This window comes from Simochromis diagramma, unplaced genomic scaffold, assembly GCF_900408965.1.
Source record: "Simochromis diagramma unplaced genomic scaffold, fSimDia1.1 OVJJ01000457.1, whole genome shotgun sequence".
Taxonomy (NCBI): domain Eukaryota; kingdom Metazoa; phylum Chordata; class Actinopteri; order Cichliformes; family Cichlidae; genus Simochromis; species Simochromis diagramma.
Window position 1 is genome coordinate 1,044,665 of NW_024387277.1, and position 17,719 is coordinate 1,062,383.

Here is a 17,719-nt window from a genome sequence, read left to right on the forward strand (position 1 = left end):
GGCCAGCATCTGTCATCATTAAAGAGTCTGATGAGTGAAGGACATATTTTTCTTGCATAATATACACTTTTTTTTTTCTGGAATTCAGTATATTAAATATTAAAATGATGGATGGTCAAAATTTTAATGGTCAAAATTTTAAATACTTTGATACAAATGCATAAATGTGAGTCTTTCTGAGTCTATAGCTGATGTTTTATCTGCACATCCAGAAAGTAGTTTAGCAATTTACAAGTGCTGGATGCTGCCCCTCGGCAAGCTTCCAGATGCTGGTCAATGAGATGAAAGTGAGCTTTTAGTGCAGGGATTAAAAAAAAAAAGGGAACTAAATTGGAGTGTTTCAGACAGCAGTTGTATGAAGAGCCAAACTAAATCATGTGAAGCTACTCAAGTAAAGCCACAGACTAAAAATGTAGCAGAGAATGAGCTGTTTGAGTTTAAGAAATGTTTAGCTATACAAAGTTTAAGAAAAAAAAACATGTCTATTTTTTATGCTTCAAATAATTATGTGAAGCATAAAAATCGGTAACTTTAAATAAATATAAAAATACATAACCATAAATAAAGATAAAAATACATGACCTTATTTATGACTTTCTTCTATCCACAAAGGAGGCATGCTTAGTCTCGATTCCACAACAAGTGCAGATTTTGGAAAGCATCTAAAAATCATTCAGTTAATTTAATAAACTGAATATTTTTGAGTCTCTCAGATATTAAACCTAAGTTCAATAACAATTTTCAATTTTTTAAAAGAGGTTTGCATCCATAATTATACTTCGAGTTACAAGATAAAAATGCTCAAAACGACAAGTAACTTGCTGATGTTTACTATGGTCACCATCTCAGTCCCCATATAGGCCTGTGCATCTTGGATGATCTGATATCGTCGTGTTGGTGTTGTTCCTGGAACAACATAGTAAACGTTGTTCCAGGATCAACATTGCAAGTGACCAATCACATTGTTGTGACGTTATTCTTTGGCGCGCCAAGCCATTCGTGCATTTATGAAATTCCAATGTTGCAAGGACAATATCAATTCTGCTTAGCGTTTATTAAAGGGTCAGGGCCCGTTGATCGGCGGACAGAGGCGGTTTCTCGCAGCTTAAGTACAGTTTTTTGTTTTACGGCAGTTTTTCCCGAAGTCGCAAAAGTATGACGTCACAACATTCTGATTGGTCACTTGCAATGTTGATCCTGGAACAATATTTACTATGTTGATCTGGGAACAACACCAACACGACGATATCAGATCGTGCATTGATCTTTCAGCGACCCTCTGGCAACTTCTGGCTGTGAAGGAAAACAAATGTGTATTCTCCAACCGGTTGGTGAATGGTTGCTTGGAGTCATTAGGTGTCGGTTACTGCAACAAAAACCTCCTTGTGATTGCTTTAGGAGCTAGCAGGTTGCCAAAGTCAACAGCAGTTTGCATGGAAGCTGCTGACTTGTCTGCAAACACTTGCAAACTGCTTGCCAAAGCGTAGTAATGTTGAAGAGCATGATGTAAATTGTGCTACTTCAAAGTTAACTTTGAAACTTTTAATATGTGCTAGTTGTAGCAGTATTGTGTTGCACTTTTTCAAGTTTGACTACAGCTCTGAGAGTAAAGGGGCAGGGTTTGTACAGTAGTCAAGCTGGTATCTTCCATAAAACTACAGCTGGCTGCAGAAATTTACTAGAAATCAAGTCACTCTTTGTAACTGATTTCACCTGATGATAGCCAGCCACCGAAAATACTTTTCAGTCTGTGAGGATAAACAAAAACAAACAAAAACAAAAAAACAAAAACAAACAGACTTTGGCAAATAAAAAAGAAAAACCAAAGCACCTGGCAAAATCTGACCGGGAATTTGTGAAACTAAAATGAAAAGATTTGATGAATCTGAGTAAAATCTGAAATGATTACAGAGTCAAACTGTCAAAATCAAGCCAGAAATTCATGAACAAAATCTATCATATTTGTACACTCATCAATTTTATTTCATAGGTTTATTAACAAATACAGAGTAAAATTATTTTGCCTTGTGTCTACATACATTTTGGTCCTTTTTCTTCACGTCGAATAAAAAGCAAAATTTGTATTTTCACTTTCAGTTTTACTTTAGCCCTGTGGGTAAAATCCTGAGAAAAAGCTGACTGATAATCAAACTGCTGAAACAAAGCCAGGTGACAACAAACTGTGGTGGTGTTGGTGGAAAAATCCCCAAACTTTCATTTGCCTGGTGAAAACCCCAAACTCTTTCTGCTTCAATAAAAAACAAGCAGACAAAGTCGACTCAATTCAGTCAGTTCAAAGACTGTGGCTTATCTTTTCTAGACATATTAGATTTGGCAAGTTGGGTGTAACCACCATCTGACTTAATGAAAGAAAAAAAAAAAGATACACATCAAATACAAACCCACAAAAACAAATTCAAGGTCATCTTATTAGATTTTCTCCTTAGCTTTCAACTTTGTCTTGCAGATTTCCTACAACTGATGACTGCGCAATCCCAGAAACCTCTCTTTAAGCTAATATTAAGGTGTTCTACCAAATGCAACTGAAAGCTCAAGAAAAATAATCTAGTAAATGGACCTTGAGATAAGATTACTTTTCAAACTACTCTTTTTTTAAATTGTCGAAAAATAAATTAGCAGTCAATCAATATATTCACCACACACAAACAAGAAGTAATGAGCTTGGATCAAAAGTGTGGATTCAAGCTCAAAATATAATTTAAAACAATCAGAATGTTGCACGGTTTCCTCTAACAATCTAAAGTCAAACCAAACCATTTCTTAAAGATGTCGAGCCTGAAAGTGATTTTGGTCACCAAACACATCACAGGAGTATCAGTTTACACCCAGTGGAAATTCCCTTTAAAGTCACAGATACATCAGGAAAGGGGAACTCAAGTCACTGGCAGTTTACACATTTACATGCAAGAAGGTCGTTGGGACATTATTGCACTGCATCTTACAGTCATTGCATATTTGGTCTTGAGGTATACAGACACAAACATAAGAGTATTCATACATGCCAACATAACATAAGGGAGTCATTCAATGAAGATTACTACAATATTATGAGTAATGCATATGGCAGACTATGGTTTGGATAGAGTGCAAAGTGCGCAAGAAAATACGGTAGATGGACAAAATAACAGGAACAGGCACCAGCAAATCAACCCCCCAATATTATTTCAACACAATTTTACCATTTCATCTGCTTTTTTGTCCATCAATGGAAGAGTCCCCAAATTTTTGGTTTCATTTGGGAAAATACAAAAACAACAAGGTAGCAAATGTGTTCATCATCCTCAAATAATGCATATCTACGAATATAAAAGTAGTGCATTGGCTCCCGAGTCGCCCCCGAAAAGGCTAACTTCAGCTGACCTTTCCTCACCAAAAAAAATTTGAGCTCAGAAAGTAAACAGCCTAAACCTGGAACTTAACTGGTTTCATTAGTCTTTATTTGGTTGTGTAGCTTACAGATGAAAATAATAAAACAGAAGTGTGCAGGAACCTGTACATTAATAGGAGTGTTAGTTCAACTCTAATATTTGGCTGATGGTTAAATATTGCTGGAAAGTTGTTTTTAGCCAACATTTCTATACTTATAAGGCACCATGGTCGACATATAGTAAAACTTTTCTTACAGCTTTACCCATTAAACACTTTGCTCAAATGTTCCCTAAAAGTCTGTCTTTCTCTAAAAAACAAACAATGTATTATGACCAACACACAGCAAGATGAATCCTACTGAAAAAAAAAACAGTGCCTGTGTGGTTATTTATTTAAAAACTCTACAACTTTTATTAATGTGCAACTCTTAATGTGAACGTCCAAAATAAAAAGGAAAACCTTTTTACTGGTGAAGCCTGAAAGATTGGTATTAAACAACAAGCAGTGCTAACATACTAGATAAACGCCAACATTTTTGGCTATTAGCCAACCATTGGACCAACATGTTTTTGCACCGGGAACAAGCGAAGAACATGACCAACAGCCAATCAGACCAGGGGTTTAAACCAAAATCTCTGGCATACTGACAACCAACGCTCACTATCGACATCACGATCACTGTTTTGTTGTGACTGACCTTTAGAGGTGACAGAGTTGCTTGTGATGTAAACCAAGTGGCAACCAGCCAAGAACAGTGATACTGTGATAGCTACATTTGGAGGTGGCCATTCTTCAGCAGTCAAAATAAATAAGACACAAAATCTGAATCACACGTAACCAGTTGCTGGATTTGAGTTTGGCATTTTGGTTTTTATCGATATACAAATACGCACATCAAATCCAAAGGTTACTGACTTGTTTTAGGTTTAGGTTTCAGCATCAACAGAAGTTGAAAATGACAAAAACCCCAAAACAATTAGCTGATATTTTCACACCAGTTAGATTCTGCTGATATCTTCAGATATTTGACACTCAGATTTAATTTGCTTAATGTTGCTGGTAGAGACAAGAGAACTGTAGCAGCCTTTTTTGACTATGAAACTGTTTTCCAGCAGTGGTGTTGAGGCACTTTCGGGAGCTGTGAGCTTGTGACTGCAGTGGCTGAGGATTTTGGAAGTTCAAAGAAAGGCTTACTGACTCCTGGAGGATTAGATGGATTTACTCCCCAACACACTGAAACAGAGGTAAGAAACCCAGGAGAGTGCAAATGTTTGTATGTCTATGAATAAATGCATTTTACTGAATGAATGAGAGATGATATTTCTCTTAAATCAGAATTATTTTTAAGACTTATTACAGACTCACATTTTGAGACCTTTTCAAGGCCTTTCCAGACCTCCATGAGTTACACCAGAACCCATGAAACCCTTTCTACATCCCAAATAAATTATTTTTGCTAACTCCCAATTTTCTGTAGCGAACACTCAACTTTGTTTCCAGAGCTCTTTGTGAGGCTGGAAATTCATCCCAAATCTAACAAATTAAATTCCACTCTGGTATAAATGAATTAATCACATTAAACATTTCTAGCTGAGTACTCCCAAACTTTTCTCACGGAGAATCCATGAATGCCAAATGTTCCTCTGACTCCCTCCGATTCTGCCTTACAGCTCTATTGGTTGTTGCTTTGCTGTGTCAACTTTCTTCCAGGAAGGAGGGGACATCGGTGCTGACGTTGTTGAGATGTTCTCCGGCCTCTTGGATGTTTTTCTCCAGGAAATTCTGACAGGACAAGCTGTGAGCTGCAAAGGCTCCGTGGAGCATCCACAGATGATTACGGAGGACTTTGACCTGCATAGGAAAGAAAAAAAGAACACTTTTTTATTAACTGTGTTAGATGACACTACAATAATTTTACTCAATTCACATGTGGTTATTTAAGTTATTGTTATTCCAACTTAGAAACACTGCAGATTAGAAAGTTAGCTAAAACCCTAAACTATAACAGTGACACTGGATTGGGAATTTGTTGTACCAGGTATAAAAACGGTGCACATCGCTTTGTTTTAGCATCGTATTGTCATTTAAATAAGAGTATTTTACTGGGGAAAACCTGATCAACTGTTTTTATTATATAAACATTATTATTATCATCATCTCCTAATAAAAAGTAGTCATATCAACAAAATATGGCTTAATGTGACAGAATATTTTATAGTCGAATAATTTGGGGAAAAAAATGCATGGAAACGATGAGAAACCTTAAAAGATGCTAAAAACTATTTCACTTGTCACATGGTTTCAGTCATACGTCGTCACCCTCCATTTTTATTCCCTAACTTCAGATGCACAAGGTAAAGATCAATCCAATAATGTCACCTTGTTCCCCTCCAGCAGCTTGACTTTGACTGACAGGTCGTCTCGGATCTTCTCGTACTTCTCCCTCTGAGTCTGGAAGTCTTTCTGGGCCTGCTCCAGTTTGGGCACGGTGACAGCATCACGGGGGCCCATGTTCAGCTCCTCCAGATCGACTCGGAACGCATCATACTCGATCCTGGAAGACAGGAAATTGACACGGATGTGTGCACTGAAGCTCCCTGTTGTGTTGTAGTGGTTAGGCATCTCTCATTTGATCTCAATTTCCTGCTGCGTGGGTGCAGAGATTAACCTCCCTGCTTCTTTCTGGTTGGATGTTAGTTTGATTGCAGAGTCACTGTCACAGCACATGAATTTATTGAGAAAGGGAAAAAGGAAGTGTGCTTTTTAACCCACCTGACAGTCTCATACTGCTTAGCATTGATCATTGTGTCTTCAATGGTTTTGTTCACCAGTGTGTTCATGTCAGATGTGAAGGCGTTGATGGCTTCCGTCAGCGTTTCGCCGCTCTTGGAGAGAAACCTCTGAGCGTCTGCATTTATGCCAAACTCCAGCTGGTATTTATATTACAAAGAAAATGTAAGGTAAGCATGACGCATAGAGACATAAAAGCCACATCAATGGGAACTATAGCTGGTTAAATGAACCTGAATCATCTGTTAGGTTAGTTTACAATCAGAAAAATGGCAAATCATTTGAACCCGAGATCTTTAATGGCGATATCGTCCTCTGGATTCCAGTTTATGACTGGACAAGATATCAAAACATTTCTTAAAGATTTCTTAAGGTTTACATGGACTCTGTGTAGCTTTTTCCATATATTAAAGCCTTTTTATCACCAATTTCTTAAAATGCTGTAAAGCTTGTCTGACTCTCCCTGTGACAGCTTGAGAGATTTCAGTGTGAAGGACTCTGAAAATCTAATTTATGTGACGTTTGTGCTTCTTCCAAGTGCCCACAGTGAATAACGCTAGCTCACGCTAGTTATGTAGCCAGTGAATATTTGGAAGTCACAGCTCTCTCGTTACATTTGGTTTCAAGATACCAAGATATTTAATGACGAAAGCTCTCAGATCTGGGCTTCACAGGATTTCACTATTTAATTATTATTATCATTAATATTATTTAATTAGTGAGGTCTTTCATACTGTCTGTGGTGGGGAACCAAACAATCTGTCTGCACTAGCAGGTAAACTAGCAGATTTCGACTTTTACTCCTTTATTGGCACTAATGTGGAAGTTATACCTGAGTGTTGACATCTATCATTCGGGAAAATATTTCAGCAAGTCACAATCAATATGACGACCAAAAACAGTAAACAATCAGGAGATTGTGTTTTTACAGCATAACTTGGGGATTTTTATACATAATCTTTGGACAAAGAAACTTAGAGTTCAGCATGTCACCAGCACTGGATCTAGTAATTCTAAATACATCAAAGGTTACTGTATGTAATCCTGTTAGCATTAGCAGGTAGACTTAAAGTAGCAGCTTGTATCCCCAATACTTACGTGCAGAGTTGGGGTTTTGACGCTGAGTTCTGTGAAGGCATCCCCGAGGTTCTTCTGGGTAACTGTGAGCTGAGAGAGCTGACTGGCAAGCGTCTGAGCCAGACTGGTCATATTTTCATAGCGCTGTCGGTCGTCTTTGAGCAGCTCGAGGCGGGGCTCCAGGTCCAGATCCACGGTACGAGACCCACGGCCAAGCTTCTCCGAAAGAGCCTGCCTGGTATACTGTGGGGAGACCAGATCGATAGTAAATGATTATATCTGGCACCAAAGTACAGTAACAGGAAGTCTAGTCAAAATCCTCCAACCTTATATTTGGTGATGCTCCAGTTGCGAACTCTTCTGAACTTCTCGCTGGCAGGGTTGCTGTTGTTACCTTGAATCACCACACCTTGGGGTATCTCAGGTGTGAGTGAGAAACCTGGAGTTGGGGTCAAAAATTTGACAAAGAAAAAGAAGTAATCATAATATTTCAATAATCTCTTTCAACTATTAAAATGTATGGATCAGACTGGATCTACAAAAGCTGTTAAAGTTATTAAAATGTTAACTTTTTGGACAGACACATAAATAATATTGCACTTCTCTATGAAAACACTTCAAATGTGCGTACAGTTACACTTCAGTATAGTGATGCTTGTATCAGCAGCAATAACAGTGCATTTGATTGGATGCAACAGGAGTCTAATGACTTTGCTGCAGTTTTCACACTCTGGAGCGCCCTCTAGTGGACAAAGATGAGCATCAAAATATCCTTAAAATACCTCAAGTAAAAATATTCTGTACGTGGAATCATATACATTACATTACTGGATGATTATTATTATTGACTGGGCAACATGTATATCACTTTAATATTGTAGCTAGAGAGGATTTGAATTACCTGTACTGTGCTGGGTACATTTATGTCTAATAATATTTCTTCCCAATTTATTGGGAGAGTTGTATTTAAAAAACGCTAAATAATAGTAACTAAAGATTTAAAATACGTGAGATGGAGTACAAAGCACAATAAAAGTACATTAAAACTTTATGCAAGGTACTTGAATAAACGGGCCAAATTATAGTCTACCAATGGACTGGAATATCCTACACCACTGGCATTAGAGGTGGGTGGTGTTCAGCTGTAAGTCCTTCACTTCTTTACCTTTGCTCTGCTTCTGTTCCTCTGGAACATCTGGAGTGGTCTCAGCTGTGGGGGCAGTAACATCGTTGCTGGCGTGGCTGCCATTACCGTTTGCTTCCTGTAAAAAACATCACTGTTTAATTAACGGCTTCTATCATTATACGGTCTACTGAGGACATGATGTGCCCAAGCAGCTTGTTGTATCTAAAAGTTACTTGCAGATCTCTTTGACCTTCTCAAAATTCTAATTTTGACTGGTCTGTGGGGTTAGACTGGTCTCAGTTATACTCGCAAATTAATGCAAATCAAGCAGTTTCAAACAATTGTTTTTGCTAGCAATCGATCACCTCCTTGATGCGAGGTTTTGGCATGTCTATGAATAACATGCACCTTACCCCATAGACTAGCTTAAGCCAAAGGCCCAGTGTTGTCACTTCTAACAATCTCCATTAACCAGTAGCACCCAACAGCAACGAAAGGAAATGACACAGCTCATAATTAGCTACAAAAAAATCAATTAATTGAAACTTTTCAGTAGGTTTGCTATAAACTGCACGATTAAATAATTATCCAGTGAGCTACAGACATGCCACCCCTGGAAAGTAAAGCATTTCTTTTGACTAATTTCACACTGGTCACCCTTATCTGCCAAAACAGAGGCAACTGACTAACATACAAGGGGCAGTCGTTTAGTGTGGTCTCCTAATTTTGACAAAGTGCCAGGGTGTAGATTCTAAGTTACTGTACCCAGTAAGCATATCTTACATATGTTTTCTAATGGAATAATGACACACTGACACACTGACACACACACACACACACACACACACACACACACACACACACACACACACACACACGGCTCACTGTGCTGCAGGAAATTAGCTCAAAGGTTTCGTGCCACATTGAAGTGACAGCGAGGGACACAGTGACGCAAATCAAGCCTCTCAGTGCCCACCTTGGATTTTTCCAAAGGTTAGAGGAGCTTATATGTGACTGTAAGGGTCCGGATTTCTGTGGCGAGTTATTAAAGGTCCAATAACAGAGGTTTATCGAGAAACTGTTTCTCCACTTATCAGTCCACTATAGATATCCTCTCTATCTATTAACTATAGGCCAGACATGAAGTTATTTTTTGTGATTTAAGCTGTGAAGAGATCTGGGTTCAATGGTTCATACCTTTTCTTCAATACTTTCCTTCTTTTACTAATGGAGTCTGTAGTAGTTTCTACCAATGTTTGGTAAATAAAGTTAACACATGACACTGAATTGGATAAGTGAAGATGGATGGATGGATGGATGGAGGCATTTCATTTATTCTTTTCACCATGTTTAATGTTTATTCCTGAAGAACTCTGGTGCTACCAATGGTCTCCATTTATGTGTATAACATTTGAATCGAACAGCAGATTTTCAAATCTGAGGTTTCACAGGTGGCTTGAGCCATCAAAGTTTCCATGACTGGTGACCCACCAGGTTCTATGTTGTTTTTAGACAACAACTCAAACCATCAATCTAGTTAATATATTTTACAGTGTTGTCATCAAATTAATCTAACTAATTTATACATGGAAAGAAAATGAGAGATTAAAGAGACAGTTTAATGTGGAATGAATATGATTAACCAGCACAACAACCACTGGGACTGAAGCACAAAATGTTCACCTGAGGTTGGCTCCAAAGTGCTCCCCAACTTTATATCCAAAATAAACATGTTTGCAAATAAAAAGCTGTTTTGGCCTCTAAGGATGGTTCCTCCATCATAACTGCACAAAGACTCATGTTTTTATAAATCATCCATTTGGAAACCTCTAAGGCATAATGTTAGGAGTGCAGTCACTTTGACAAGTTTCCAGATACAGAGCTGTGGTAATCCATCATCTCTTAGTCACTGAACTGGACCTCCTGACCATGTTAATGGTGGTTTTTTTGTGGAGAATGGATTTATGTGATGCATGGATTGTTGTATGGTACAGACCATCCAACAAGTTTGTATTCCAGGTTTGAGTGAAATGGAGGATCCACCATTTTTGGGACTTCTGTGTTCTTTTCATTTATTTAGCTGTGGCAATAGAAGAAACGTTTGTGTTTGGCCCTCATAACATCTCAAATGAGGTAACATCACATCAGCCCCCCTCACCAACAACATCAGCTCATCTGCTAAGAACCTCACTGTTTTCTTTAAATCAGCATTACAATTTGAAATCCAGCATAAAAATAAATAAAATCAAACCTTTACTGTCATCCAATAATATCCAACTTTCAGTAAACGCTTTCATTTTCTTCCACCTTGATTATTCGAACTAATTCACGTGCATCTCTCAGCCCTCTGGCTCACATATCACACCTATTCTTGCTTTCCTTCACCGGCTTCCAGTGAAATTCAGAATTCATTTAAAACTTTGTTAAAAAGATATAAAGCCCCACATGTCCCCATCTGATACCTTATAACATCAGTCACTTTCTCTGATAATCTGACCACAGTCTGCGAGGTGATCACGCTTTGGACCACCTTCCTCAGCCCATCAGGTCGGCTGAGGTTGTGGCTTACTGTAAACGACTGCTGAGAACAGAGTTTTATAGATGAATCTTTCTCCCATTATTCTTGTGTTTGTGTGTATGCAGGAGAGAATGTAAGACCGTATGTTTGAACACTTATGTGTAATGTAAGCTTTTACTCAGACGCTTTGCAAAATTGTATTTTTTAATTGTGCTCTACAGCCTACATTTTTTCCACACACGCATAAACCCTGAGGTCTGTCTAGCAAAGGTTCATTTTTAGTGGAATGTAAAGAAAAGGTTTCACAAGTTTACTCGTATTAAAGTGTAACGTGTGTGGCGTCAACCTTCTCATGTGACCACTGAAAGCATGATAAAAAGAACCATTGTTTTATTTCAGTCAGTCACCGGTCGTGAAAACAAAAAAGCAAAACAACAAGCTGCTGGATATTCACGAGCAGCAGCTGACACGTTCCAGTTTACAAAAAGCAACTACATGTAGATGCAAGGAGCACCACTCCTGCCTCCCGCTGTCACACACTTAATATTAACCACAACAACGGTCTTCGAATCACTGATTCATCTGCTCACTGTGAATGTTCATCGCACCAGTTTGCCTTTGTTGTCATGGCAGCAGCTAATAAGATTACAGAATCTGCCCGCCAGGTTGCACAGCCACATGCATTACATGTAAAAACAAGTGCACTAACCACAGGTCTGTTTTAAATCTACACATCGCTCTGATGCTTTGCTGCTGAGCGGCGGCAGGAGCAACGGCATGTCGTTTGTTGTCCTTCACATGAAACTTTTACTGGTCGTTTAAGATTTTCCAGTATTTTCATTGAGGGCTTTAAAGTAGAACGTGCTAGTTTGTACACTGGACTTTTTTTAGTTCCAATGAAAAGCGTCCACAGTGCTGTTTGTGGATTATACAAATGAGCTGATGTTTACTCTACTGGAAACCAGCAGCATTGGGGCGTGGTCTTTAAACCACAGCCTGCCCTGTTAAAGACGAGTACAATCAGTTATTCAGGATGGCTACAGCTTACATGAGTTGATGGGTTGGTTGATAAACTGAACACTTTTTTCCAATGATTATGAAACACTTATAATTTTCTACTTCTTTCCTTTCATTTTCAGCACAAAGCTCTTGTTTGTTATGGGTTTTAAATCAAGCACAGACCTTCTGTTAACAGCAGCGTATTTTCTGTACTTTTTAAAAGCCCTGACTCACTCGCTGTTCAGTTCAGCTCAATACAAAAAGGACAAATTGGTCAACAAGATCCAGCTAGTACAAGTACGAGTCTGAAAATGCCTCTTTGGGGGAACCTGAAGAAGGCTTGTTAACATTCATCTCCCTAACACTTTTTTTTGATAGTGATGTGATATGTTAGTGCCACTTCAAATTGCCATCGCTCTCCCAACAAGACCTCACAATACAGCCTTTACACTCACTGTTTGTCCTCCATCATCTTAACCAATTTTGTCTCTAAACTTGTCTTTTTTTCTATTCTAATTATATTTAAATTCAGTGAAATCCTCTGTTAAAAGGCATCTACTAAAATTTTCAGATCCAGCATTATGTGCCATTATCTGCATGTATATATACACATGTCCATGTTTCTGCCTCCTACCATCATCTGCGCAACAATATTTCCCCCCTTCTTCACAAAAAGCAGGTCCTACTAAACTCTTATTGCTCGTGCCATCGAACAGGCTCACCTTTGGAGGAATTTCTTCCTCTGTGACAGCGGACGCCACGGTGACACTTCCTCTCTGCTCCACCACGGCCATCCTCCTCTTCCTCCCTCGCTCCTCTTTTACTAGACAAACAGAAAACAATCATCTGTGCTGTTAAAAAACTTGTTCACGTGATTGTTATGAAAACTTTTTCAGAGTGGTGTTTCTACCCAATCATTTCACCACCTGTTTTTATTAGAATGAGCTCTTTAATAGAAGCTAAGCTACACCTGACTATTACTTGACTATTGATTAATTATTATTATCAGTAACAATGCTGTTATTCACCGTGTTCCATAAAATAAACAAAAAAAAGTAAGTGAACTCTTTTAAAGTCAAACTATCTTTGGATGTTTAACCAGGACAACACTGACGTGATGCAACTGTACACCTTTTGTTTAAGCCAGTGTGAATATGACTGGTTTTTATGCCTGGGTGGCCCCTTAAACAAAATTTGTGTATGTATTGCTTATATATTCAATATTGCTTTAAAATAACAGTCAAAATAAATGCCATGTAGTGTGAGACTTGCTTCTAAGATTACTTTAGTTAAAGGAAAACATGATAGAATAAAAGCACAAACAGGATCAGCATCTCTTTCAGTCTAGAATCTAACGCCACCTATTGGTCACAGAAGTGCACAGCTCTAAAAAAATGAAAGTCCGCAAATGAAGGCTTATCTGACTTCCAAATGCTTTAAACACACCCTGCATCCTGCAAAACAAACCTCGTGCCATCTTAAAACAGACTGACAACATTACAGAGGGAGTTTAAACACACGCTGACTGAACAACTTTACCCAAAAGCTGCATGAATCACTCACGAGCTGGGACGTGTTTGCCATTTACGGGGCCTGTGAGTCAGTGAAGCACTCTTATGACATGGACAAGTAATAGCCACTGTAACACAGGTAATAAAGTTAAACTTTACTTAACTTTACTTAAAGTACAAACCTCTCATTATAAGTGTGCGATAAGACAGATCAGCAGGTAACGGTGACCTTTGACCTCACGTGTAACATCACAAGGCAGAAATGATCCAGACAAAGTTATTATGCAAACGTGATATAAAAGGCCGCATTTAAAAAATAAACAATGCAACAGGAAAAATTAAGCTAATCTAAACTTCTGCTTATTAAAAGGGAAATATGCTTTACTTCCACCAACAAGTCGGTGAACACAAAATTATCATTTTTGTTGCTCAGAGTAGAGCCAAATAAAAGCCAGAAATTTAAAACATTTTTGTTTAAACTACTGTTACGCATATACATTATTTTTAAATTCATTTTAAGTTTTACAAAACCTTGAAAAAGAAATTCATGAAACAATTAGAGTTAATTAAAAATTAGAATGAATAAAATGTAGTCATATTTACCCATTTACCGCACAACTTCATATGCTTTACTTAAAAATGTTTACATTTTTAATAATGAAAGCTTCAATAAAAAAAATAACAATGACACTAATATAATAAAATAAAGAAATCAATTAAAACTGTATTAAAACACACACACACACACACACACACACACACACACACACACACACACACACACACACACACACACACACCAAATGCCTAGGTGCTTTGTTTACATCTTTTTTAGTTCTTCGTAATTTTTATTATTTAATTCTAAAGATTTTCTGCAGCTGGATTAGTGAGAAGTTTGCAGGTTAAAAATGGAGAGGAAACCTAAACTAACAATGATTAGGTAAAAAGCAAACAAACAAACAGAAAAAGAGAATGAATTTCTGCATCATTTTACGACATTAATCTTAGTAATAGCCTGTATGTGTAGTAAAAGCTTCCTGCTGTATTCTTATTCACTCAGTTTCCAGTTTATTGCTACATCGAGCTGGAAGTTAAAAGCCTCATACAAGTAGAGTTTTTTTAAGGTTTTGCAAGAAACTTCTTAAGTATTTTCACACATGACAAAGTAACTAAATCCAGTTTTTACATCAGTTTATACGCGTTAAAGGCGGATTAAAGCGTGTTTAAGTCCCTCTTGACATCAAATAAGTTAAACAGAAACAGACAGCGCCCATTCGAGACACTGCAGACAGTTTTTACCTTCACAGCTTTAAAAGAAACTCTGCTTTTTCTTCTTCCGGGCTTCTGCTTTTTCCCCTGCCGTCAGCTCCGCATATTTAAACGTTACAAGCTGAAAACTGGACTAATTAAAAAGTTGTGAAGCAAAATCAAGAACGAGGAAAAAAAGTCACACACACCCGGAAGTTTTTTTCGTTTTTCTGTAGGGGATGCTTGCGTTAACCTCCTGTCCTCACCTGGAGGGGCGGTGATAGCAATATGAGGTATTAGAGAATTTCTAAATAGTCCTCAACATCCTAGAGCACACCGTCTACAGCCATATTAGCACAGCCAGTGTTAACGCTCTAACGTTCAGAAGCACAAGCGTTCACATTTTTAACAGTAAATCGATGGGATATAATTCAACTGACTAATGATGTTTTTCTCGCGACATATTTCAGTTCCACGTTAGTAGCGCATCTGGGAAGACAGACAACTCTCGCGATACTTGATTCGATCAAACGTTATTTCGCTGTGGCGTTGGCTAAGTCTATCCAAACACACCGCGGCTGGTAAAGTTGGTCATTACCCCTCCAAAACTCACTTTTTGTGCCGGTAAGAGACACGGAAAAAGCGGGAAACACTTGTGAATCACTTTATCTCACGTGCGGATATTTAGTCGAGTTTTCGGTTGTTTTTATAAACATTTTCCCGTCATGTCAACAACTAATGTCAAGCATTAACTTGGTGTGGCACCGTGCAGGTGCACTTGTTCCGCTTTATGTTCATGTATTTGTTTTCACAAAGCCTTAGCTTAAGGATGTAAGTATGTAAACCGTGTGCAGTACTATTACTACGTAAATAATATAGCCACAGTACTCAGAATATTCCAGATTTTTTTGTAGTGCAAACTTTAAACATGTTAATGAGAGTGTGGGGAGTGAGCTGGAGGGTGGGCTGCTTTTAACCATGTAAAGCACTTTGCGCTACATTTTTTTGTATGAAAAGTGCTTTATAAATAAAGACTGATTGATTCGCTCTGTGTGTTTCTGTTTAGAAAGCAGTGACGCTCACGGAACCCTGATGATGCTGAGGATAGTGATGAAGAAGAAGATCATAATGGCGGGGTCAGCAGGCAGATGATGATGAGGAGGATGAAGCTGAGAGTGAACCGCAGCCAGCTGCTGTCTCTGTCCAAAGAAGAAACATCTGGGAGCTTCCAGAAAGAAGGGACGCTGCAGGTCGGACGGCAGGAGGCAGGTAAGAGATTCTGATCAGTTCTATTCTCCTTTATCATAACCTCTATTAGGCTGATGGAAATAATCTTTATTTTTTTCATTTGTTCTCTTTTTTATTTATTTAACTTCACTTTCACTGCAGTGTTTTGCTCTCCTTTGTCGTTGTCTTCTTTGCTAATTTCTTCTCCCTTATTTGTCCTAATTTTTATGCTTCTTGTTATCTTCTGTTCTATTTTGTTCTCTTTTATCTTTTGCCTCTCATCTTCATTTTCTTATTTTTTCTCTTTAATTATCATCTTTATTTTTTTACTAGTTCTCTTTTTTGATCTTTAGTTCTGTTTTTTGTATCCTGATCTCTCATGTTTCTGTCGTTTTCTTCTCCTTTGTTTTGTATCTCTTTTCTCTTCTGCTCTGCAGTCATCTTCGTCTGTTTCCATCTCCTGCCTGAGTCACTCTAACTTTACTTCCTGGAACCTCTGAGTCTCCACCGGTAGAGCAGTTTCCTGACTCACAATCTAAAGGTCATGAAAGAAAACGCCGTTATTTAACACGCTCTGCAGAGCTCCCATTTTTCTATCTTAGTGTTCAGAAATCTGTGAGCCGTTCTGTGCTTTCACAGGTCTCACAGAGCGGTTCTGCCGTCTGAGAGGAAACCTGCTGTTCATCCTGAAGAAGCAGGTGAGAGTCAACATAGAGACACCAAGAAAACCAGGAAACGTGTCTTTTTGTTCTTTATTAAAGAGAAAACGTGAAACTTTAACACAGGCTGGTGAGCTGGAGGAGGTGTTGCTGCTGGAGAGATGTAACGTCATGAAGCTTCCACACAATAGCAGACGGCTGGCTGTCAGTACGTAACACGCACACAAACACACATTAACGAACCTTTTCGCATACTATGTGAGCACAGTAAAATGCGTTAGTGTGTGTGTGTTGAGGCTTTGAGAGCGGCGACCCTCCCGTGATCCTGCAGTCGAGCAGCTCTGCAGAGTGCACGTCATGGCTCATCAGCCTGAGAGACGCCAACATCGAGGAGCTGAGGAGACGCATCACACACCTGCGCACGCTCATTAACACTCACACGCAGGAACACACACAAACCACCACGGATAGCCCTGACAATGATGGAGGTGCAGGTGAGCATGTCGGTCAAAGAAGTTATTGTTGTTTTAATTCAGTGTCAAAGAGACATTATACTTTTTATTTTATTTATTGCTGCTCACATGACCTGAACCCAGATAAGCAGTGGACAAATCCATCCATCCATTCTCGTCCACTAATCCTTATCAGGGTTGTGGTTGGGCTGGAGCCTATCCCAGCTGCCACAGGGTTTATAAAAATAGCACATGGATGTGTGTTAAACTAACAGGTTTGAATAGTTCACAGCTGATGTAATGCTGTTCTGTGGCCACCAGGTGGAGCAGAAACTGCTGCTACAGTATCTCCGCTGCACCTGACAGTGGGTATGTCCACACGCACACACACTCACACACACACACACACACACACACACACACACACACACACACACACACCGTTAAAGCTTTCATTTATAACACTGCTGATTTTCTGTGTCATACCGTGTGTTTTTGTTCCTTACGTCTTTCCCACGGCCCTTCTTCTCTCAGAGTGTCACGGTTTGGATATCATCAGAGACAAAATCCAGATTCACATCTCTGTCATCGACACACACACTCACACAGTCAGGAAGCACTGCAGCGCAGAGATAGCAGAGGTACACACAGACACACACACAGACTGCCAAGTCCTGTTCTTCGCTTTTATTACTATTTTTGTGAGAACCTCTTTCACACAC

General features: G+C 38.7%; 2 protein-coding genes across 2 annotated transcripts in view; one reads left to right on the top strand and one right to left on the bottom strand.

Annotated features, from left to right (window-relative positions):
• Positions 1-1,958: 1,958 nt before the first annotated feature.
• On the bottom strand, positions 1,959-15,023 carry LOC120715715 (arfaptin-1-like). The gene is made up of 8 exons (XM_040002805.1): positions 14,711-15,023; positions 12,623-12,723; positions 8,423-8,519; positions 7,584-7,696; positions 7,279-7,500; positions 6,163-6,320; positions 5,770-5,944; positions 1,959-5,241 (listed from the first exon to the last, which is right to left on the bottom strand). Exons 2-8 carry the CDS (start codon positions 12,692-12,694, stop codon positions 5,086-5,088), a joined length of 993 nt encoding a protein of 330 aa, XP_039858739.1. The 5' UTR covers positions 12,695-12,723; positions 14,711-15,023; the 3' UTR covers positions 1,959-5,085.
• A 125-nt stretch (positions 15,024-15,148) lies between these two features.
• The window catches only part of LOC120715711 (type II inositol 3,4-bisphosphate 4-phosphatase-like), a 28,430-nt gene continuing 25,859 nt past the window's right edge, over positions 15,149-17,719 (top strand). The window contains exons 1-7 of the mRNA XM_040002800.1: positions 15,149-15,283; positions 15,726-15,928; positions 16,526-16,584; positions 16,672-16,753; positions 16,842-17,039; positions 17,319-17,366; positions 17,532-17,638. Coding sequence (XP_039858734.1) covers positions 15,808-15,928; positions 16,526-16,584; positions 16,672-16,753; positions 16,842-17,039; positions 17,319-17,366; positions 17,532-17,638 — 615 coding nt within the window. The 5' untranslated portion in view covers positions 15,149-15,283; positions 15,726-15,807. The remainder of the gene's footprint in view (positions 15,284-15,725; positions 15,929-16,525; positions 16,585-16,671; positions 16,754-16,841; positions 17,040-17,318; positions 17,367-17,531; positions 17,639-17,719) is intronic.